General features: G+C 47.2%; 1 protein-coding gene across 1 annotated transcript in view; it reads left to right on the plus strand.

The window, feature by feature from the left end:
• CUNH10orf90 (chromosome unknown C10orf90 homolog) overlaps positions 1-23079 on the plus strand; it is a 140096-nt gene that overhangs the window by 35677 nt on the left and 81340 nt on the right. Inside the window, exon 2 of the mRNA XM_069101720.1 lies at positions 18505-18596. Within this exon, the coding sequence (XP_068957821.1) occupies positions 18505-18596 (92 nt within the window). The remainder of the gene's footprint in view (positions 1-18504; positions 18597-23079) is intronic.

Below are 23079 nucleotides of genomic sequence, written 5' to 3' on the forward strand. Positions count from 1 at the left end.
GGAAGGGAGGGAGGGAGGAAGGAAGGAAGGAAGGAAGGAAGGAAGGAAGGGAGGGAGGGAGGAAGGGAGGGAGGAAGGGAGGAAGGAAAGAAGGAAGGAAAGAAGGGGTGAAGGAAGGCAGGAAGAAAGGAAAGAAGGAAGGAAAGAAGGAAAGAAGGGATGGAGGAAGGAAGGAAGGAAGGAAAGAAGGAAAGAAGGAAGGGAGGGAGGGAGGAAGGAAAGAAGGAAGGAAGGATGAGAAGAAGGAAGGGAGGGAGGAAGGATGAAGGGAGGGATAGATGGAGGGATGAAGAAAATAAGAGAGGGGGAAGGAGAAAGGGAAGAAAGAAGAGGGGGGGAAGGAGTGGGGGATGAGACAAGCATTTTCACGGACCTTCCATGTGCCAGGAGCTGTGCTAAATGCTTTGCGTATATCTCATTTCATCTTCACAACAACCCTGAGAGGTAGAAGCTGTTATTATTCCATTTTACAGTTGAGAAAACTGAGGTAAACATAGGTTAAGTATGCCCAGGTACACGATAGTTGTCTGAAACAGGACTGAAATTCAGATCTTCCTGAATCCAGACCCAGTTCTTCATACGCTGTTCCATCTTTTTTTTTTGGGGGGGGGGTGAGGATAATCTTTGTATCCTTAGTACCTAGGACAGTGTCTCGCCCATAGAGGGACCCACTTAGTAAAATCTGTTGAATAAATGAATGAGTGAACAAATGACTATCTTCAGACACTGGGCAGACTGCCATATAGTAAAAGAACATTCTGTAGCTCCAGAGGGTAGAACCGGCTGCAGAGGAGGAATCTTCTCGGGGGCCAGATTCCCAGGAGGGCTTTCCAGCAGTAAGAGCTCCTCCCAGATAGAATGAGCTACCTCAAAAGGCAGTGAGCCCCCCCTTCACTGGAAGTGTTCACAGACTGGGTGGCTGAGCACTAGGAATGGCATGGGAAGGATTCCTACTTTGGGTGAATGTTGACTAAACCAACTTTCTTGGATTCTGTGAAAAGTCAGCTTTGAAAGACTCCATCAGGTGTTGAATGAATAACAGAAAATTGATAGAGATTAAATGTGAAATTTAAAATCCCATAAAGAAAATGACTATTTTGCATCATTTTGCCCTAACCTGTGCTTAGCACCTTTGTATATGATAGAATCTACAGTGTGTCACTTTGTGTATCCCAGACTCTAGAAGAGACATTAAAAATCAGCTTTTACAGGTGAGAAAATTTCCCCTGAGACAGCAAATAAGCCGCCCCAAATTATGGCTCATATGTTTTGGAGGTAGCATTTGAACTCATATCTTTAGACTCCATATTCTGGGCTCTTTCTGGTATGTGGCACTAAGATTTTTCAATTGTATTTGTTGGTTCCTCTTACTGCTCATCTCCTAAAAAAAATCCAAAAAAGTATATGAACATTCACACCTTCCTTCCTCCTCCCTCCCCCTCATCTCTGCTTAAGATCAGAAAGTACATGGCCCGTTTGTCTTCCTCCTATTTGCTCCTTAATTCTCTCCGGAATTAAGCCTCCTGCTGGGCTCCAGGAGGTCTCCTGGCCCCTGGAGGTGCGGGGTGGGCGCGCAGAACCACAGGAAGGGCCGATTAGTTCCACCAGATTGGAATATTTCATAGCCCACTTATCTTCGTCTGGCTCTTCTTCCCAAGGCAGATCTCCTTAGATTGCTATATGTGCTTAACTTGAAAAGCCAAACAGAAGAATGACATTTGCCTTTGAAAAATGAACTCCCGGGAGTGCCCGAATACTCATGTGTGTGTCTCATTTGTACCTTGCTGTACACACATGTTTCCCTGGTTGCCCGGTAAGCTCTTTTCCATTTGTGTTCCACAGTGCCCATCCCCCTACCTTGTGCTGCTATGGGTCCTGTTGCAGCATGAAGGACACCCAACAATATCCCAGAGCTCGGTGTTGGGCACACAGCTGAGTCATTAATCATTTTTTCATTTATTCATGCTTATTTTTCCATTGGAAAGGAGGCACATGAGACAAACCTTTGCTCCTCTGTGTTCCTCTTCCTCCTGCTGAGAACTACTGTTTGCTAGCACACAAATTCTCCCAAGGATTCATGAATCCAGGCAGGTTTTTGCTGACTTATAACCCTGCAAGGTCATATGACCATTACAGCTCCGGGGCTGCCCTGGGTCCCAGAGGGCAAATCTCTCCAACTGCCCAAGTTGGGTCTATTTAGTGCCCACCTGTCAGCTAAGCTATGCTCCCCTGGAGGATGCGGTCCCTTGCCACCATCAGTGCCACTGCTGGTCTTTCTCCAGCCAGTTGTAGCATTGGGATTTTGCTTTGTTCCTATGACCAAAGTGACACCCGGTGACTGCATCTCTATCTTTCCCCCCATCCCAGAGTCCCTGATTTGGTTTCCTGCCCCAGGTCTATGGTATTGTCTGGACTTCCTGCCAAAGTCCTTCTAGGGACAAAGGTCCAGTCCTTCTGTAGGAAGCCCTGTGCCAAGCCACTGCTCCAGACCACCTGTACCCAACTAGGCCTTAGTTCTGACCTTGGGAGGTCGGGAGGATCATCCTCTCTTGACCTTCTTGAAGGGCTGCCCTCCATAGTGGGCCTCTAGAATCCCTTACTCCTGAATCTCACACCATCACCTGTTCCCCCAGGGGCTCTGTGTCTGATTCCAGGTTGTCCTTAAGTTGGCCCATTCCACTCCTGATTGCTAGTTGTGATGCAGGATCCCAGATCTCCAGTAGGAAGGTTCCTCAGAGGCCTCTAGATGCCCCCTCTCATTTTCTAGATGCAGAAGCTGATGCCTTGAGATAGCCAGTGACTTCCAAAGTGGCAGAACCAGGTGACTCAAGGCTGATGTTCTCTCTGCACACTCTCCACTGTGGTGAGCTGCACCATCTCAGAGAATTCATGTTTGTGCAGTATCAGAGCCGGCCCTTGAACTCAGGTCTCCTGGCTTCAAGACCACCATGCTATGCATGGCAACATATTGTTTCTCCCTTCTCAGAGGGACTGCAACAAACGGGAACTTGCCTAGAGAGAGTAACCATGATGGTGAAGATTCTGGAAACCACGTCTTGGGCAGGAGTGCTTTAGATAGAAAAGAGAGAGGACCTGGTGGGGGGAAACAAGGGGAACCCACTGGCCATGGTCACATAGCTGGGGTCTCTTGTGTCATTGTTCTCTGTACCTTGAAGGGTGAAAATGGGATCAATAAATAGGTATCAATGGGGAGGGTGCAGTTTCGCCTCTATGGCAGAGAGGTTCCCAATAACTGGAACACTCTGGAGATGGACAGGATGTCCATGGGATTGCTGGGTTGCCCATTCCTGGAAGCATTCAAAGAGACTGGATCGTGCCTGGCAAGAGTTTGTGGTTTTATTATGCTGGGAAGTGTAGAGAATTCTTGGTGTGGGAATTCCCTCTGTCAATGCAGATGGCCAATGTTTTTGTAACTTCATAGTCATGGAGAGTTGCTGGTGTGTGATGGAGGCAGGATTTGAAGCCAGGCCTTTGTGTCTGCAAGCTCAGTCCATTGCTCACTGTCAGCGATATCAGGGGTGCTCTGGGGTGCTCTCACACTGGGGGTGGGGGGCAGTGTGGAGAGGAGAGAAAGAGTGTAGCCTTGTTTACCTCCAAGGTCTTTCCAGCTGTCAGACTCCAGAATCCTCTCATCATCTTTTATTCTATTTTTCAAACTAATTTTCACAGAGATCTAAAGCCAGTTGTCAACACTGAGGAGCCAGTGTATGAGTTACACACCCACAGCTAGAAACCAGCCCACCTTCAACTCTCAAGGAAGGGAACAGACAGGGAGGGATCAGAAAGACCTGGAAGCTTTCATTCTCTCAAAGCAAGTTGACTTGGAGCTTTTAGTCTGAGAGGCTTGTGGTCACTGAGAGTGGCTGCTTGGTGCTGGGGATTGGGAGGACCTGGACCCAATCCTATTTCTCAACTTGCTCCCTGAGTGTCCTCTGTGAAACAGGAGGTTGGCCAGGATGACCTTGGAAGCGCCACCCTGCTCTAAAGTGAAGATCCATAGTCTGTCCTTTGGTCCAGTCCACTGCCTTTCACTTCTTGGCTGTACTTCCCAAGCTAGGCAGCCTGTGGCCCTGTGCCTGGTGAAGTGGGTGACTCTCTAGGTGAGCAGAGTAATCCCCATTTCTCTGGTTTTTAACTTACAGCTCCTTGAGATAAATGGTAGAGATAGTCATGTACCTGTCTTGCTTTTGAAGGAACTGAAGCAGAGTAGTAAATAGCTCACAGTGATTCATTATAGTCAAGTGAGTGCTACTTGAGGGCAGGAGATGTTTCATCATTGACTATATCCCTAGGGGCTTAACACAGTATTTGTGGAGAGCAGGGGGCTATTGAATCGAATTGAATGTGGTAGCATTCAAGGGATTGTAGATGAAACTCCTCACAACATGCCAGCCAGGCACACATTTTTGTCATCTCTAATTTACACAGGTAGGATTTGAACCCAGATGTCCCATGACACTGAGTTCTGGGTTCTTTCTGCTACCCAATACTGCCTTGGGAGACAGAACCCTGATTGATATACCTCTACAAGCCAGCATTTTGCAGAGTTTTGACCAGTATGCTTCCATTCTAAGTCTTTCTTGCATTTCTACTGTGTGGCCAGTAAGTCAATCAGCAAACATTATGTTCCTGGCACAGTGCTATGGCAATCAGAGGATATAATGGCCCCTGACTTTGAGAGGCTAACATTATTTTAGTGGATTTTTTTATTCTGTATTTAAACACCAAATAAACGAGTATTTCTATATATGAGGCAGAACAGAAAAATGATACAGGATGTGAAACTCTCTTCTGTCCAACTTGCTTGTCAAGTATGTGATAAAATCAACAAGTAACTTTCTTCCGTGAAACAGTTTTGTTGATGACTTCCATGCTGACATCTCCATTACCCCCATTTTCTCCCCCTCATGCCTCACAGAGAACTATCCCATATAGCAAAGGAGCTTTGAGTTTTTAAAGAATAATGATGGTGGTGGGGGGGAGAAATATCAAAACCTACTGAACACGATGGAAAGCCTGATGTTACATGCAGTGTTCCACACTCATGGCTCCCACCTCTCATATAACTTCACTGGCCCCAAGCTTGGTCTCTGTTATTGTTCAACCTTCCCTTTATATTTCTGTGGTCACTGTGTGTATCTGGTTTTCCTGGTTCTGCTTACTTCACTTTGCATCATCAGTAGAGAGCAGTCTTCCCACACTTCTCTGTATGCATCACATTTGTCATCTCTTAAGTGCTTCCATTCTGATGGGGCAGCTTTGTACCAGATACAGTTCTGGGCTAGAAGCTGCAGATACAGAAATAGTCTCAAGGGCCCTGACTCTTAACAGTCACCTCCCAGCACTCTGGTGAAGGGACAAGATGTCTCGCTGAGCCCTTCCCCTCCATCCAGTCTCCATTCCCCTCGAGTCTAGACCATGAGCTAACTGGCTTGGATAGCTCTGGGTACTAGTGCTAAGAAAAACCTTGCAGGGTGTATATCCCCCAGAAGCTCTCCTTGTCCATTCAGGGTCATCACCTTTGGTCCTGCCTTGTCAAGCACCACACAGGCGGTGACAGGAACCACCCTTCACTCCATTTCTCCTTTGCTCTCCTCATTTACCATTTCATTCTCATCTGAGGGCATTTTCTTGTCTCCCTCAAACTCTCCAGCCTGCTTTCTTGCATCCTCCCTCTCTTCCTCCCCCTCAGCTAGAGAAGCAGGCCAGATCACACTGACTCCTTCTTTGCTGCATTCCTGAGATGTGGCAGCCTGATTACAGATGCCTTTTCAGCTGCTGTGTGTTTTGTGCGTCTATCATCCAGATTATAATTAGAGCGAGGCAGGAGGAAACATGTGCTAACGAGCCTGCAGGGAAAGCTGATTTTCCTCAGCACACCTTTACTGTTATCTCCTTACCTAAGCTCCAGGTTCATGGGCCAAAGTTTCATTGTCTTGTTTTTCTAGTTTGGGGGATTTGTAAGGGCGGGTTCTCATTCCCCACTCAAGGACAAACACCTGATTCGATGTTGGGCCTGACAGGATGTCATGGAGACAAGCCAACCTTAGGCAGCGTCTCTGGTTCAGAGATTGGCCAAGGGAAAGAGGAGCTAACTTAGGTTTTGATGAGGGCATTGCTTCCCACCTCATTCCAAGGGTTGGTATACACAGAATCACAGAATGTCAGAGTTGAAATAGACTGCAGCAACTATCTAACCCCTGACCCGTATTCCCAGAAGAATCTCTCCTCCAACATAGCAGGCAGGTCATTATCTATCCTTTATTGAAGACCTCCAAATATGGGGGACCTGCTTCCTCCCAAGGCAGCCCATTCCCCTTTGGAAAGTCCTCACTGGGAAGGAATTGAAGCCTCTTATTTCCTTCCTTCCACCTCTTATTCCTGCTCCTGCCTTCCGGGGGTGGGGAGTCAGTAGAAAGTTCACTGAATTCAAAGACAAGCCTGGCATCTCCTCAGTATGGACACTCTTTCCCCTAATACACCAGGCAGCTCATCCAGACCCTCTCATTCAGGGCAGTTCTTGTCCATGTCTGTCATGGGGGATTTGCCCAAAGGTAATACATATCTTCCTTTAGGTATTTTAATATGTGTGCCAATGGCACCTGGGTCATCATCTCCCACTCTTGGCACATGACCATTCTCCCTCCCTGGTCCTTGATGACATGCTTTATGCTATTTCTCACAAGCACATCACCATTGGTAACACAACACTCCCTTCCACCCTGCTTCTTTCTGCTGCCCTGTGGGTCACCTGCAGTCTTGGGTCTTTTGCCCTCCTGACATTCAACAATTCTCAACCAGACAGTCTCCTTGGGAGAATGCTAATATTAAAATCACAGACCTTTGTGGTGAGGTATTCTTTCATAAATCTCGTCCTGCCTGGTAGCCTCTTCTTAGTGATTTTTGGGGACTAGCTGATGAAGTTCAAGACCTTTGCACCCATGCACTCACTCACTGGACTGCCTAGCCAACTGGATTTCACAAGGTGGGCAATTGTAATTTATTATCCTCTTGGACTTTCTCATGTGGATTGTTAGGCCAATCTTGTTTTCACGGTCTTGGCACCATTATATTTCCTAAGGCTTTTTGCAGTCAACATTACGCCATCATAATAATAGGACCATAGATTTGGAGCAAGAAGGGACCTTAGACTTTATCTGGTCCAGAAGTCCTCAAACTTTTTTTTTGCTTTTTGGGGGGCAATTGGAGTTAAGTGACTTGCTTGTGTCTGAGGCTGGATTTAAACTCAGGTCCTCCTGACTCCAGGGCCAGTGCTCTATTCACTGCACCACCTAGCCACCCCTAAAGGCCCAGACTGATTGGTGCATTACATAACCAAGTTGGGTTTTTTTTTTTGGACGGCAATTGGGATTGCCCAAAGTCACACAGCTAGTAATTGTGTCAAGTGTCTGAGGTCGCTTTTGAACTCAGGTCTTCCTGACTCCAGGGCTGGCGCTCTATTCACTGTGCCACCTAGCCACAGTCCTCAAACTTTTAATCACCCACCAATATCAGTAATTGTTTTCCCAAGTAAGCACTCTAGTTGGGGGTGCAGTAGAAGTTCACCAATGGCACTTTGTGAAGCTGCTGCTGTGAGTATGTAGGTCAGTGACAGTTTTTAATTGCCTGGGGGACCAATATGTGAGTCTCAAGAGGAAAGGTTGGAAGCTTCTGCAATGAAGGGAGTAGAAAGAAGGATTCCAGGGCAGGAATGGGTACAGAGTAAGTAGGTGTAGCTGTGTTGGAGACAAGCACTATGATTGGCTATCATGGGAAGGGTGGGATGGGGTGCATCTTTCCTCTCTCCGATTGGTTATTTTCTGGCTCAGACCCCTGCTTTGGAGACCATTGTTTTTGTCCAGTCCCCTCACTTAAGAAGCCCAAGTCCAAAAAGGTTGTGTTATGTCCATGGTCAGCAAGTGCTGTTATTGGGAACGGAGGACCTCATCATCTACAGGGAATCCGCTTCCCTAAGGACGTCACACAGACCATCCTCGATGGCAAAGACCTTGGGCTAGTGCCTGACTCTGCTCTTGATCTTACATTTCATATCATTCCTCAAAAGATTGACAAACCAAGTCACAGCCATGGCTGTGTTTATCAAGGAACTAAGAGGAATATTCTGGGATTAAATATCTCTCCTCACCCCTAGCAAAAAACAAACAAGAAGATGCCCAAACCATCCATGTAGATTTTAGAGGTGACCCAAGTAAGAGTCAGGGCAGCTGGGTGGTACAGTAAGGAACGGAGTCAGGAAGACTCATCTTCCTGAGTTCAAATCTGGCCTCAGACACTTAGCTGTGTGACCCTGGGGGAGAGTAGAGCCAGGGTAGGAGGAAGGGAGAGTCATCCTGTTTGCCTCAGTTTCCTCATCAGTAAAATGAGCTGGAGACAGAAATGGCAAACCATGGCAGTATCTCTGCCAATAAAACCCCAAATCAGGTCACAAAGAGTTAGAGAGGACTGAAATGACCAAATAAAAAGTAAGAATCAGTGTTTTATAGTGGGAAAAGTCCTAGGCTATGAGTTCAGAGCCCGAGGGTCTAGTCCTGGCTCTTTCATGTGGTATCTGTGTGACTTTAGTCAAGCCTCATGGCCCTCACTTGGCTCCTTTGTTGGATTTCATGACCATCCAGGCAAGGAAGGCCAGGATGGTCAAGGGCATTGTGGGTGTGTTATCTGAGAATTGGCTGAGAGACTGTGGGTATTTAGCCTGGAAAAAGAAGAGCGGGTAGGGGATGTCAGGCATGACTGCCTTCCAGGATTTGGACAGGATCTAGACATGTTCAGACCCCGCTGGGCAAAGCCAGCAATGCTGTGAGGAGGACGCCAAAATGCAGATTCAGGCTTAAGGCAACAAGAGAACTTCTAAGCTGAGCCACGTGCAGGGCCAAGAACACTCTGGAGTCAGGCTGTGGGTTCAGATCCGGGCTGTGCCGCTAGCTGTGTGACCCTGGTCAAGTCTCTTCACATACCCCTGACTCATTCTTCTCAGCTGTAAAGGGAAAGGGTTGGACTTTGTGGCCCCAGATATGTGGAGTGGGCTTCCTTGGAAGGGGCGGTTTCCCTGTCCCTTTAGGGGCTAGATGGCCTCACACTACCTACAGTCAGGCACAGGTTAGATTGGAGGGCTTGGGTCCCTTCCGAGTCAGAAGCTCATCCCCATGGTCCCCGCTCACTTGGCTTCCCATGATCCCTCAGTACTCCCCTACACTGAGGGGCCACCAAGCTCCCCCGCCTTGCTGAAGTTTGGTGTAGGCTGCCGTGAAGAAGACTGTGTGCAGTTTGGACGTGTGCTCCCAAACCAGGAAGTAGAATGATGCAGCTCCAAGAACTCTGGCGCTGTCACCAGAGGACCTGGGTGCAAATCCTGCCGCAGAGGCTTGTTTCCAAGTCATCCAGCCTCCCTGGGCCTCAGTTTCTTCCTCTGTAAAGTGCCGTGGTTGGCCTAGGTGGTTTCCAAGGTCTCTTTCAGCCCCAGATCTGTGCTCCTAGAGGCCCCAGTGGACCCTGGGTAGCGAATGAGCCCTTCTCTGCCCCCAAACAGAGAGGCTTCTCGAGGTTAGGTAGGATAAAGGCTAATAGCGGCATGGGGCAAGCTCACCGCCTTGGGTTTCTTTGGGCTTTGATGGAGGTCTGGGGCTGCTCCCCGAGGGGAGCCCGGCACCTGACGATGGGGGGCTCCCCAGAGAGGATGAGCTCCATTTGTGAGGCCTGCGGAGGAGCTTGTAACCAGCTCGGCAGGTGGCCGCTCACCCGCATTCCGGGGCCCCGTACACCAGGGAAACCAAAGCGGTTGCTCCCGGCTGCTCCAGCAAAGCCAGGCTGGCGCTGGCCAGGGTGCTGGTGCATTTCACCGGCAGAAAGGATCTGGGCCAACCCTTCGCCTGCCTCCATTTCCCCTCCAAGCTGCAGCAGCCCCAGCCTGCTTTATGCAAGCTTTCAAACACTTCCAATTAGTTTGTTGTTTTCTAGGTCTGCCCTAAAAATGAGGCCTCTTTTGTGCCGTTAACAATTCCCACAGCAAGCATTTATTTAGGGCCTCCCTCTGTGCCAAGAACTGTGCTGCTGTTAAAGACAAGGGAACAAACAAGCCGTGCCTTCCCTCAAGGAGCTTCCATCGGAGTGGGGTGGGATTCATAAGGGTCACTCAAGTCAATCAACAAACCTTTAGGAAGTACCTACTATGTGCAGGGCTCTATGCTTGGCTGGAGACACGGACAGAAATGCGCCAGGCTCTGCCCTCATCGAACTTACATTCTGCTGAGGGGAGGAAGCCCAGACGCCTCTAGGTGACTAGGAAATCTGCAGTGATGGTGACGGTAGCCAGCATTTATCTCCAACTTTCCGTGTGCCAGGCATGGTGCTAAGGGCTTTACAGTTATTGTCTCATCTGATCCTCACGCCAGCCCTGGGGAGGGGGGGGGTGCTCTTAATTGTCCCCATTTTACAGATGAGGAAACTGAGGCAGGTAGAGATTAAGAGACTTGCCCAGGGTTACACAACTAGTAACTGCCTGAGGTTGGACTTGAACGAGGGTCTTCTTAACTCCAGACCCAGTGCTCTATCCTCTGAACCATCTACCTGCTCTCTTTACAAAAAGTAAGTCGAGTGGTATTTTGCTGAGAAAGATAAATCATGACTGGGAGTATGAGGAAAAACCAAAGGTAGAAGGTGACCTTGAGCAGCCTTGAGTGGAGTCTGGGCCTCAGAGAGGCAGAGAGGAGGGGAGAGAGTAGTCTGGGCCTGGGGGCCAGCCTGGGCAAAGCCACAGCAGGGAGCTTCCTGCTGGACACCAAGAGCTCCCTCCCTTGTGGCTCGGAGCTCCTGTGTGCCTGCCAACCTCTACTTAAGGCAGATCATCGTCCCTCAGCCTCAGGGAAGGAGGGAGGCTCCAGACTGGGAGTCCCTGCACCGATAAGAGCTTGGGTCTGGACCAGTCTCCCCACTGGAAACCCCTTCAAATGGCTTGTGGTAGAACAGAGGCCACCTGGGGTTCCTGAAGGTTCCAGAAGTGTGTTGGCACCATGCTGGAAAGGTTTGAGCTCAGACCTCGTGATGGACTGGGTGGCCAGCCCATCCAAACAGGAAGGCTTAGCACAGCACACGTCACCCAGTGTTTGGTCATAGTGCTTCTCCCAGGCAGTCTGCCCAACTTAAAAGGGACCATATCAACTGGGCCAGAGCCCAGGCATGAGATCACAAGTTCTCACAGCCCCAGGGGCCCCTGGACTCCTCTCTGGGTTTCCTAGGAACACTCACAATGTCTCTTCCCATTCCTGAAGGTCTTGGGAAAGGCACAACCAATGTGAGAATTTGTTTTGATTATTTGTATGATGGTTCCAAAGTTTTTGTTTGTCTCTTTTCTCATGGGGGTGGAAAGAGAAAAGGGAGCTAGTGATGGCATTGGGGAAGGCAGGGAAGAAGGGAAGAAGACAGGGAGGAAGGGAGGGAGGGAAGGAAAAAAGGCCACATGCTACAGTCAGACTTAAATCTGTGAATGCTTGACATCCATAACCCTATTGGAGCCCCCAGGAGCCTGGGGGTTTGGTGCTACATTATTATCCCCATTTTAGAGATTAGGACATAGAGGTGAAGTGATTTACCCAGGGTCACATGTTCATCCCAGCTTTGGATGACTCCATGTTGATTCTGGAATTATCTGAATGGAGCTTAATACAATCTTTAAACATGGGAAAGAAGAAATATACCTGTAAACAAAAACAGGCTAAGAAGACCCCGGGATTGGGAGACGGGCAGCCTGGTAAGAAAGGAATAGAGAATGACTCATCTTTCCATGGAAATCAGAGATCTCCTCTGTTCTCTCTCTTCTCCAGTTCATTTTACAGGTGAGGAAACTGAGTCAAACAAGGTTAAGTGATGTGCCCAGGGTCACACAGCTAGTATATGTCTGAGGCTGGATTTGAACTCAGGCCTTCCTGACTCCAGGCCTGGTGCTCCATCCACCATGCTGCCTAGCTGACCTATATGCCTGAACACTCCTGCCAAGTGCAGAATTGTCACTGGCTGCTTTCTAACTGTGATACTTGGAAGCTGGAACCTTGCCATCCTGCTGTGGTTTCCATGTAAACATTCCACGACTTCCATCCCACTTGAGAACCCAGAGACACACTGTAGCCCCGAAGCAGGGCTGGACGTAGAGTCCTTGTGAGAGAATCATTTTTTTCCAATTTAAGCAGCTCCTTTGTTCAGCCTCACCCTTTCTTTCAGGCAAAAACCAAGCGCCAGGTCTTTGAGACGTCAGCAAAGTATGCTATCAGCCAAGGCAGGTATGGCATGACTTCCCCCCCCCCAATCTCCTGTCTGACCAGAGAGTGGCTGAGGTGACAAGGGAGCCAGCAGCTTCCCAATGACCATCCCCTTTTGACAGAGTAGACCAGAGGGCTTGTAGAGGAGAGCTGCAGGGGACCATGGCAGCCAACAGGTCCAACTCCTTCACTTTACTGATGAGGAAACTGAGGAACAGAAAAACTCCATGACTTGCCCAGGGTCACATGGACAATAGATGTTTGAGAACTCAGACCCAGACCTTTGTAACTTCAAGTCCAGGGTTCTGTCTACATAGCCATCCAGGTGCCTAGCAATGAGAGTGTTTTTAGTTATGGTGCAGATACAGAGAACAAAGCCTTGGATGCCAGAGACTGAAGAATGTACTGCAGAGATGTGGGGAAGGAGTGAAGCATGCATTGGAGCATATTCTTTCTGGAAGCAGAACAGGGTTTCATATAGAGCCCTGGGCTTGAAGTCAGGGAGACAGTTCAAATCCAGCCTCAGACACTTCCTAGCTGTGTGACCTTGGGAAAGCCACTTCACCTCTGCCCGGCTGTTTCCTCACTCGTAAAACAGGGTTCTAATACTTGCAGCACCCACCTCATGGGGTTTTGTGAAGCTTGTTGTGGGAACAGAGGGTGTTCCCAAAGCTTTTGTTCAGTCTTAGACTATTAAAGCTTTAAAAATGCACTCAGACTTCTGGGACACATTATATAAATATCAGTTGCCATTTTCAAGCACTCAACATTTATTAGACACTAACTAGGTACGAGGCCCTCTGCTAAGTGCCAAGGACACAAAAATCAAAGCAAAAACTGAACCTGGATTTGTGGCAGGTGAAAGATGAAATGACTGAGGAAAGATGTGAGCTTCTGGTTATATGGCTTTATTAAGCAATGCATGGTGACTGCCCAACAAATCGGGGTGCCGCCTCTCCCTCAGCCTTGGCACTGGACCCTCAAGACAGAGGGAGACAGACTTGTGCATTAAAACAATTAATCAAACAAAATCAATGAAAACAATTAACTGGGACACAAGATTAGGCAATCTGATTTCTAATTGTCGGAAAGATTAGGGACTTTACAAGTTGGGAGGGGGAGAGCAAACAGGTTCGATTTCCTGGAATCAGAAAAAGTGGTCCCCCTCCCCTCCCCCAGCCAGAAGACCATTGCAACAGTAATTGGCTGATCAGGATGGGGCCAGTTTTCAGATAAGATATATGGGTTGCTTGAGATGAACAATTGTGAGAAAACTCCTCATATCAATCTTTGGATCTGACTGGGTTTCTGGGCAGCACAGCCCAGGTCCTTAGCTAAGGGTCTCTAAGCAGTAGGTGGTGAGGTCCAGCTTCCCAGCCACACAGGGCTTGGTTCAAACAATACAATAAGGTTTTCTTCCAATTCCCACAATAGAAGAAAGTTTTCTCACAGTACAGAAATTGGACTAGACCCATAACTGAATAGAAAGGGAACTGGGCTGCCTCCAGAACTGAGTTACAAGATGGAGTCCCTGTGGTTCAGTCCATTCCCACAATTAACCACTGGCTGCCCTGATCCCTTCAATTCCCTCAATTTCCCCCTTTTGATTCATGGGGGAGTTGGAAACTCCCCTTCCACTGTGGATCACTTATATACAAGACAAACCTATGAGGTTTTTCATGTATTCATAATCAGATTTACAAAAGTCTGGCTACAGATCAAACCACTTTACAGGGCTCCCAATGGACTAATTTTGAGAAGGGAGATTTACATGTCGCCAAGGTAACCAAGAAAACTTCCACACAAACACAAACACCGAGAAACAAAAGGGCAAAGCGATACAATAATGATCATCAATATTAGCTCACATCGTCTCCCCGTATCCTAGTAACCCCCTCCCAACGTTCATTTAATCAGCACATTTGGAGTCCCTGATGTCCCATGAAGTCGTCTGGTTCCTAGATCGCTTCTCTGGGAAATTCTGGAAGAGGGCAGCTAGGAAGGGGACTCTGTTTCTCTGGATCATTCCCAGATAATTCTGCTCAATTCTGCCTGCAACAAGACAATACAATTCTCTACCACCTCTTAAATTTGCTTCTCCAAACTAAAACTTCAAAGAATTTCAGGTTTTTATATACCACTTGCTGTTTCCATCTTGACCTTAATCCTGTATCTGATTTAAGAATCTTAAAAAAATTGTGTCTAATTTGTAAAATGAACTCTTCTGTCTTAAAATTATCAGAAAAAATAATTATTTTTCATTAAAAATGAAAAATAGATTCACTTTCTCTGCAACTATCGACATAATTTTATATATATATATAAATCCTTAATTCAGTTTTGAGAACTTAACACTACAACAGACTCAAAGCCTGAATTTCCATGCTAGATACATTTGGAAAAAGCCTAATCCTGTTGTTTACTCAAAATTTACTGGTCCATCTAATTAGAAAGCTTTTCCATGACACCCTTGTCTTATTACATTATCTAATTCTCCATTTGGGAGAATGTCATCTCTATACTATAATTTGGCCACAAATAATGGAGTAAAATTATAAGATTTTTTGAATTTGCACTCAATTATAGTAACTCAGATATGTTTTTGTATCAATCTATTAATATATATATATCTGTAATATTGAATTTGCAAAATTTCTACTGCTCACCTGCCCTGATTATAGAAGTTTACTATTGGTATTGTTTTTAATTCACTTTAAAATTAAAAGTCCAGTGCAGGCCACTTCGGTCAGCTTTCCTGGTGTTTGGGTTCTCTCTCCAGTCCTGTAAGAGGCCTCATTCAAGCCACTGCAAAGGGATCTGTGCACCTGTAATGTGGGCCAGCTCCTAGCAAGCCCCTGGAGCTTCTCAGGGAAAACACTGTGTGGCGATAGTCCATCTGTCACCTGCAGCCTGAACTTCTTTGTAATCCTCTCCTCCCAAAGAGGGGACATGGCTTCAGCCAGACACAAATCTCCAGGCTTTGCTCCATAAAGCTCTGGCATTTACAAAGCACTGGACAATCTTCAATAAGTTGGAGTTTCCTGGCTGTCCTATGAGAGATGGCACCATTGTGCCCATTTAGCAGATGAGAAGACTGAGGCTCAGAGGGAGAAAACAACCTGCCCAGGGTCCTATGATGAATTAGTGTCTGAGGTAGGATTTAAACCCAAGTCTTATGGAAATCAGGTCCTTCACTCTAATCACTACAGCATAGGGATTCTCAGATAGTATAGTCTGGAACTACTTGTCTGATACAGAATGTGGCCTCCTGTTTCAAGGGTGATTCCTCCATCCTTCCCTCCTTTTCACTTTTCCTTCCTTCTTTCCTCTCTCTTCCTCCTACTCTTCCTTCTCCCTTCCACCCTTCTACGTTTCCTTTTCTCCACTCTCCCTCCCTCCCTCCTACCCTTCCTTTCCTTCCTTTCTTCCCTCCCTCCTTCCTTCTTTCCTTCTTTTCCTCCTTCTTTCCTTCCTCCCTTCCCTCCCTCCTTCCTTCCTTTCCTCCTTCTTTCCTTCCTTCCTTCCTTCCTCCCTTCCTTCCCTCCTTCCTTCCTTCCCTCCTTTCCTTCCCTCCTTTTCCTTCCTCCCTTCCCTCCCTCCTTCCTTCTTTCCTCCCTTCCTTCCTCCCTCCCTTCCTTCCTTCCTTCCTTCCTTCCTTCCTTCCTTCCTTCCTTCCTTCCTTCCTTCCTTCCTTCCTTCCTTCCTTCCTTCTACTTTCTCTTCCTTTCCCTTTCTTTTTTTCTTCCCTTCAATCCTTATTTTTGATAACCTTAGGCAAATCCTTTGACTTCTCTTTACTTAGTTTCTCACTCAGGGATAGGAAAAATAGTACTCACCCTACTTTCCCTACAGGTGGTCTGTGAGGAGAACGCTGTAGCAATGGGAGTTCCTGTTTACTAAGGAGAAAAAGGAGCATAACTTGGGGCTTCCCAATTAGGGTCAGATTTTCCCCTAGAAGTAATCCCCAATTGTGTGGAAAAGACCTTTCAAATCAATGGTTTTACAAGATGCAGGTGGGTCTTGCAAATGTGGAAAGTAAATAAGTGCTTTGGCGGCCAGTTTCCATCCTAAAGGAAGCCTCAGGGATGGTGATCAGTAGCAGATGGAGGGAAGGGAAGTGGGGGGCACCGAGGAGGAAGAAGGGGGCTCCTGGCCCAGCTTGAGAGCTGCCTCACCCCCCCCCACAGTCTGCCCTAGCTATGAGACAAGGGGGTGATCAGCGGTCACGGCCTTCACCAGCCCTACTGTCTTCTTCAATGAGCTGGATTTCTGCATCTTTACTGAATTTATAAATATGGAGCTATTGGGGGAGAGGCTGGTTGGCCCCCACACAGTTTTTCTCTGCACTGCCTTGGTTCATGGGCGATAAGAGGAGGCTGCGTCTCATGGTGGTGGCTCCAGTCATCATAGAATAAGAACCACGTGTCAAGAGATGAAATGATGGAGCAGGAAGGGAGCTTAGCCTAAGGAACGTCCCCAACAGGTGGTGGCTCTGCCTCTGCTTGAAGACCTCCAGAGGGAGGATCTGGCCATGTCCCAAGGCCCTCACTCCCCTGTGGGCCTCTCAGGCTGGGGCATGAGGCCAAAGGTTGGCTCTGCTTGGCCCACCCAGCAGAATGTGGCGACGCCCTCCTCCTCTTGTGCTGGCCTAGGGCGACTGCTGCTTCTCTGCTGAGGTGGGAATTGCCTCTAATGTCAATTGGACCAATGTTCTGGTTCCGCCATTTTTTCTGTTATTCTTTGTTATAAGAGACTGCTCTCAGGGAGGGGAAGGGGGACATGTTGGAAAAGGAAAGTGACCCAATGACTGAAGATACCAATAAACATGCACTATAGGTCTGCACTTAAAATGACCAAGTTCCTACACTTGGTGATAATTCTGCAGGTCATTCCCCAGAGCATCTGTTCTAAACCTTCCTGTCTCTCCTCAAAGCCACAGACCACCCTCCCCACCCTCGGCTGAGTACATCGCCTTTGCGCCATGCGTGAGCTCCCTCTTCTCCCCAAACCTTTCGACATTCCCCATCCACCCTACTCTCTCCTTTCTTCCCTCTGGCATTTCTCTTTACTAAAGCGAGTCTTCTTCACATACCACCAACTCTCTTCTTTGGCAGATTGCCCCCAGCATTGTCTCTCCCCTCTAATTTTCAATCTCTCACTATTCACTGGCTCATTTCTTGATGTCTGCAAACATGCTGAGGTCTCCTACCTCCTTAAACAAACCTCTCACTAAGCCCCATCATCCCCTCAACATCCTTCTAGACCTGTCCTCCCTTTCACAGCCAGACTCTAGAAAAAGCCGCCATGCTCACTTTTCCACTCCCTCTCTTCTCCCGCACATATCTGCCCTCAGAACTCATTGCTAACTCACCTCTCAGCTGTAGGTCTTCTCTCCAAAGTTACCAGTGATCTAATGGACAATCTGATGGGCTTCTCTCAGTCTTCATCCTCCTGGAGCTCTCTGAAGCACCTGACACCACTGAGCTTTCTCTCCTCTCTGGGTCTTTGTGACTATCTCTCGGTTCTCTTGTTCTATTTGTGCCTGCTCCTGCTCAGTCCCTTGGTCGTTCAGCAGCTTAATAAATGTCTGTCGACTGACTGATGGACTTACCTGTGTATGTGCTGCTGGCCCCCATAGAAGCCGCTGAATGCAGGGGATTTCATTTTTGTCTGTTGTCAGACCAGGGACTCGTGTTTATTGAATTGAATTGTAAGAACTTTGTTGCATCTTCAAGCATCAGTGAGTCAGTCAGCATTAAGTGCCCACTCTGTGCCAGGCACCGTGAAAATAACTGGGAATACAGCAGAAAAGTGAACCAATCCCTTCTTTCTAATCATCATTGAAGACAAGAGGCTGAAGATGACCCTGTCATTCCCCGAGTCTTGCCCATCACTGCCTATCCCCTCTACAACCACTTGTTCCTGGGACGCAGCCTCCTACGAGGGAGGAATTTCCTTAGAAACAATGACAATGCATTGGAAGTTACACCCCCCCCCATAAGCATCCTCATAAACTGCCATGCCTGTGCTTTTGAATGTTGAAGGGAAAAATGGAGCAAGTGCAAAGATTTATCCTGGGCAGAAAGAGAAACCCTTTTCTCTGCCCATTGGTATAAGACATGACTTAGTGCCAACAGCTTTTGTCGCAGCCATGTATACTCTTTGAATCTGCCTTGCATATGTTCTAAGCAATGCAACTTCTCCCTCTTTCTAGGACTCCAAGCAAGGCCATACAATGAGAGCAATCAGCTTTCCCTTAGAAACCTTCAGTCCGAGATCACAGAGAAGAAATCCGACTTTGCCAAGGTAACGCATGCATCTAACTTCTAGACACAAAAGACATTCTTTTTTAAAAATAGAAGCATCCGTTGTGGTGCCTGCATTTGACTTTGTCTAATCAGAACTGAATTCATGCAATGGGAATTGAGAAGAGTGGGGACTTCCATAACTTGCAGATAGGCATGTATTTCTTGGTGGTCTTCTGTGCCAGAGGTGTTAAACGCCCAAAGCAGATTAAAATGTAATGGGGAAGTGCTTAACAAAATAAATAAAAATGAAATACAGCATAGAAAATGTCCACTTGTGGTTTTCTAAGTCAGTGTGTCCTGCAGGGGTTTCTTTTTGTATTTGATACCATTGGTTTATATCAATGAGTTTGGGTTCTGTCGTAGGAGTTCTCCAATTACCCCCAATTGTTCTCATAAATATTCCAAAAGAAAATGGATTTGATTAGTTTGTGTAAAAAAAATTAGTTCCCCTACAGATTTTTGTGGATGCCGAAGGAGAGAGGTCTGGTAACTTTAAATGACTATGGAAAGATATGGCAGCATCTTAAAGACTTGGGATCATGCTAATTTACACTTTTGAAGAAAAATATATAAACACACTTAATGCCATTAAAATGATCTGATTCTTAGAAAACTCAGAATTTTATTAGATACAGATCCAGCATGCAAATAAGACTGGATTGGGATGCTTGTATGAAAACTAAGCACGGTTATTGAAAACGATAAGAAAACATCCCCAACATGAAAGTAAAATCCAAGCTAAAACAGTTCACAAAACACTGATTTCCTTTGTATAGAGGAATATTGTCCTCCAGCTCTTGTGGTCCAAAGGGAAAGTAAAGTTGAAAGAAAAGACTACATTTAAAGGATTGAAAGTACATGAAGGATTTATAACATTAAATGTACATTTCCTTCAAATGTTGATTCAGATTTAACTGAGAGTCAATTGATTAACTTAGGTGCAATATGGACTCTTATTCAACTTGTATTTAATAAAATGTGAACTTTTCTTAGTAAATAATGGATCCCTTGATGTCCTAAATGGAAGATTGCCATTCCAGCCCCATGTGCTTTCCTCATTGACCATTAGAACCATCTCAAACGAGATGTCTCAGAGAGACCTTAGTGAGTAATAAAAGAAGGTGAGATCATTCCTAATTTATTCCAGGAGAACATGGTCAAGGACACTTGGAATGCCAGGAAGGGAAAGTCAAAGGAATCTTGAACCTGATTTGGAATCCTGGAAAACAACATAGACTATAAAAAAACCATCTGGACTCTTGGCCAGGATGGAGTACATGTAACAAGGGCCAATAAAAAACATATTGGCCTGGTGTCTTGAGAATCTAATCAGAAGGGCTTTGAATTGAAAGGGGATCTAGAAAGGAGAGAACTGTACATCTATCAAGCCTCCCACACCAGAGAGTAGCAGATAGAACAGAAAAAAGGCAGGAGAGTAAGTAATTTACACAAGGGAATATTCCACAAGATGAGAACCCACAGTAAAGTCCACGGACTCAGACGTCTAGACACAAATGTACAACGTGTGGGTGACAAGCAGGAAACAGAGGGGCTTCTAAAGGAAGGGGGTGAATCTGACCTCAGAGGTGTCACTGAGACCTGTGGGACAGGATGCATGGCTGGAAGGTGACTCAGGACAGGTGCACCTTATCCAAAAGGAATCACACTGATACATGGAACATTGGAATGGTGCTGTGTGTGTGCATGTGTGCATACATCTGCACGCCAATGCCCCTTCAAACATGCCAGTTTTCCAATTCATCTCCCTTCTCTCATGACTTTCACCTTCACGTGACCACAGCCATACACAGGGATGGTCATGCACTTTATGACATTATGACCCACATTCTGCCCCTGCATTTCCGGAATTCTGCAGTCCCTCTGTCTAACTCTTAGCTGCTCTCCTTGCTCTGAGCCTAGCTGTGTTTAAATCCATTCTCTGTTCCCATCACACCCATGGCTCCCTGATGTCCTAGCTCATCAACCCTGGTCTGGCTTCACTTCCCGCCATTTCAGAGTCTGATGCTGTAATAACTGGTTCAACCTTATGCTGGCCTCTACCCTTGAATCTGATTTCCTTTTCCAGTTTTGACTCATCACTTTCTAAACCACAACCTTAGATGACCCCCCTGTCTGCCTTCTTCACTCCAATCCATAGACTGCTGAACAGGACTGCAAGAAATCGCGCAACCGGGCTGACTGGTCCACCACAAAGGGAATTGGACTGGGATCTTCCCTGCTGCAGGAGAATCCTTTCATTCTTACTTAATTGACTCCCTGTCATGTGCCCTGAAGTCTATGCTTCTCTTTACCATTCCCTTCCCCCTCCCTCTCAGCAGAGCATGTGGCCACTGGAGTAGAACAGAGCCCCCAATGAGCTCCTCCCCTAATCCTGCCCATCCCTTTGTCCTCAAGATCTCCCCTCCCCAAAAATATATCTTAAAGACCCCCAGCATCAGCCCTGTCACTGCGCCCTAAGGACAACCAAGCCATTCTCTGTACCCGGCTGCTCAGCTGTCCTATATGGGCTGTTTCCCCGATCAGGATGGTAGCTCTTTGAAGGCAGGAACCATCTTCATTTTTGGATTAATTTTAGTCTCGGGCTCAGCCCAGTGAACACCATATACTGAGTGCTTAAGGAATGCTTTTCACTTCCACACTACACTTGGAAAATAGAGATGATCATGGGTAAATGTCCTCTTTTTCCAAGTTCAATATCACAGATTCCCTCAGCATCATGATACCTTCTCTTGTCCATCAGTCCCTTTTCTGAGGGAGTGTTGATCCTTCTCCCAGGCAAGGCAAACCCCTCTAAAACCACCACCTTTCATCTCCACTGGCACCTCATTCTTTCTTCCATTCCCCCTCTTTCTAGTACTCACTTTCTCTTCTTCTTAGGTGGGTCATTAGATAGTGGAGATAGTCCAGCGCAAATGCTCAGTCTTTCTGGTCATGCTCGGCAGAGTGGCCACTCCTCTCAGTCCAATTCCCAGCTTTGCCACTAACTGTGTGACCTGAACAAGTCACTTAACCATCCTGGGCTTCACTGTCTTCACCCAGAAAATGACAGGGCTGGATCGGATGACTTCTGAGGCTCCTTCCAGCTCTGCATTGGTGTGCTGTGACCCTGTGAGTATCCAGGTACTACTGTTGCACTATGGCAAGGCACTGAGGGAAGGTTCCCACCAAATCTTCCTCTTTTCACTTGGCCCTGGCTAGTCACTTAGTCACAAAGCATTTATTAAGCACCTACTGTGTGCCAGGCACTGTTCTAGGTCCTGGGGATACAATAAAAATGGCAGAGGAGCCCCTGCCCTCAAGGGACTCGCAGTCTAACAAGAACAGCAAGCAAATAAATGTGTACAAACAAGCCAGACACACACAGCCACTGGAAAATGATGGTCAGAGCGGTGTTAGAATGAAGAGGGCTGGGGAAGGCTTCCTGCAGAAGGTGGGGGTTTTAGTTGGGACTTGAGGTCAGTTGTCAGAGTGGAGGAGGGAGAGACTTCCAGGTCTGGGAGGCAGTCAGAGGAAATGTCCAGAGCTAAGAGATTCGGTGTCTTGTTCATGGAACAGCCAGGAAGTCAATGTTCCTGAATCTAAATGTACATGTCGGGGAATAAGGTGTAAGAAGGCTGGAAAGGGGGGAGGGGGCTGCTTATGAAGGGCTTTGAACACTAGAGGACTTTGTATATGATTGTGGAAACAATAGGGAGCCAGTGGAGTTTATTGAGTGAGGGGAGTGGCCTTCGCTTTAGGAAGACTGCTTTGACAGCTGAAGGGAGGATATATTGGAGCAGGAGAGACTTGAGGCAGACAGACTCCCAAGCAGCCATTGCAGTGCTCCAGTTGTGAGGGGTTGAGGGTCTGCACCAGGGTAGGGCAGTATCAGAGGAGAGAAGAGGCATATATTGGAGAGATGCTGCAATGGTGGGCTTTGGTGGCAGCTTAGATGTGGTGGGTGAGAGGGAGTTAGGAGCCCAGGCTTGAGAGCCTGAGGGCCTGGGAGGAGGCTAGGATGGGTGGGGAGCAGCTAGGGGACAAGGTCATGAATTCTGTTCTGGACATGTTTAAGATGTCTTCTGGATGTCCAGTTTGAGATGTCTGAAAGGCATTTGGTTGGGAGACTGGGCATCAGCAGAGACATTAGGGGAGGATAGGTAAATTTGAGAAGCATCCGCATACAAATGGTAATTAAATCCATGCGAACAGGTGAGCTCACCATGTGAAATAATGCAGAGAGAGAAGAGCAGAGGGCCCAGGACAGAGCCCTGGGGGACACCTACAGTTAGAAGGTGTGATCTGGGGGAGAATCTGGCAAAAGAGACTTAGAAGGAGCAGTCAGAAAGGGAGGAGGAGAACCGGGGGGGGGAGGGGAGAGAGACAGACAGACAGACAGAGACAGACAGAGAGAAGAAGAAGAGAGAGGAGGAGGAGGAGAAGAAGAAGAAAGACAGAGAGACACAGAGGAGACACAGAGG

The sequence above is a fragment of the Petaurus breviceps genome, unplaced genomic scaffold (assembly GCF_028583685.1).
Source record: "Petaurus breviceps papuanus isolate PSGF00001 unplaced genomic scaffold, PetGlider_PUasm1.0 490, whole genome shotgun sequence".
NCBI classification, from domain to species: Eukaryota; Metazoa; Chordata; class Mammalia; order Diprotodontia; family Petauridae; genus Petaurus; species Petaurus breviceps.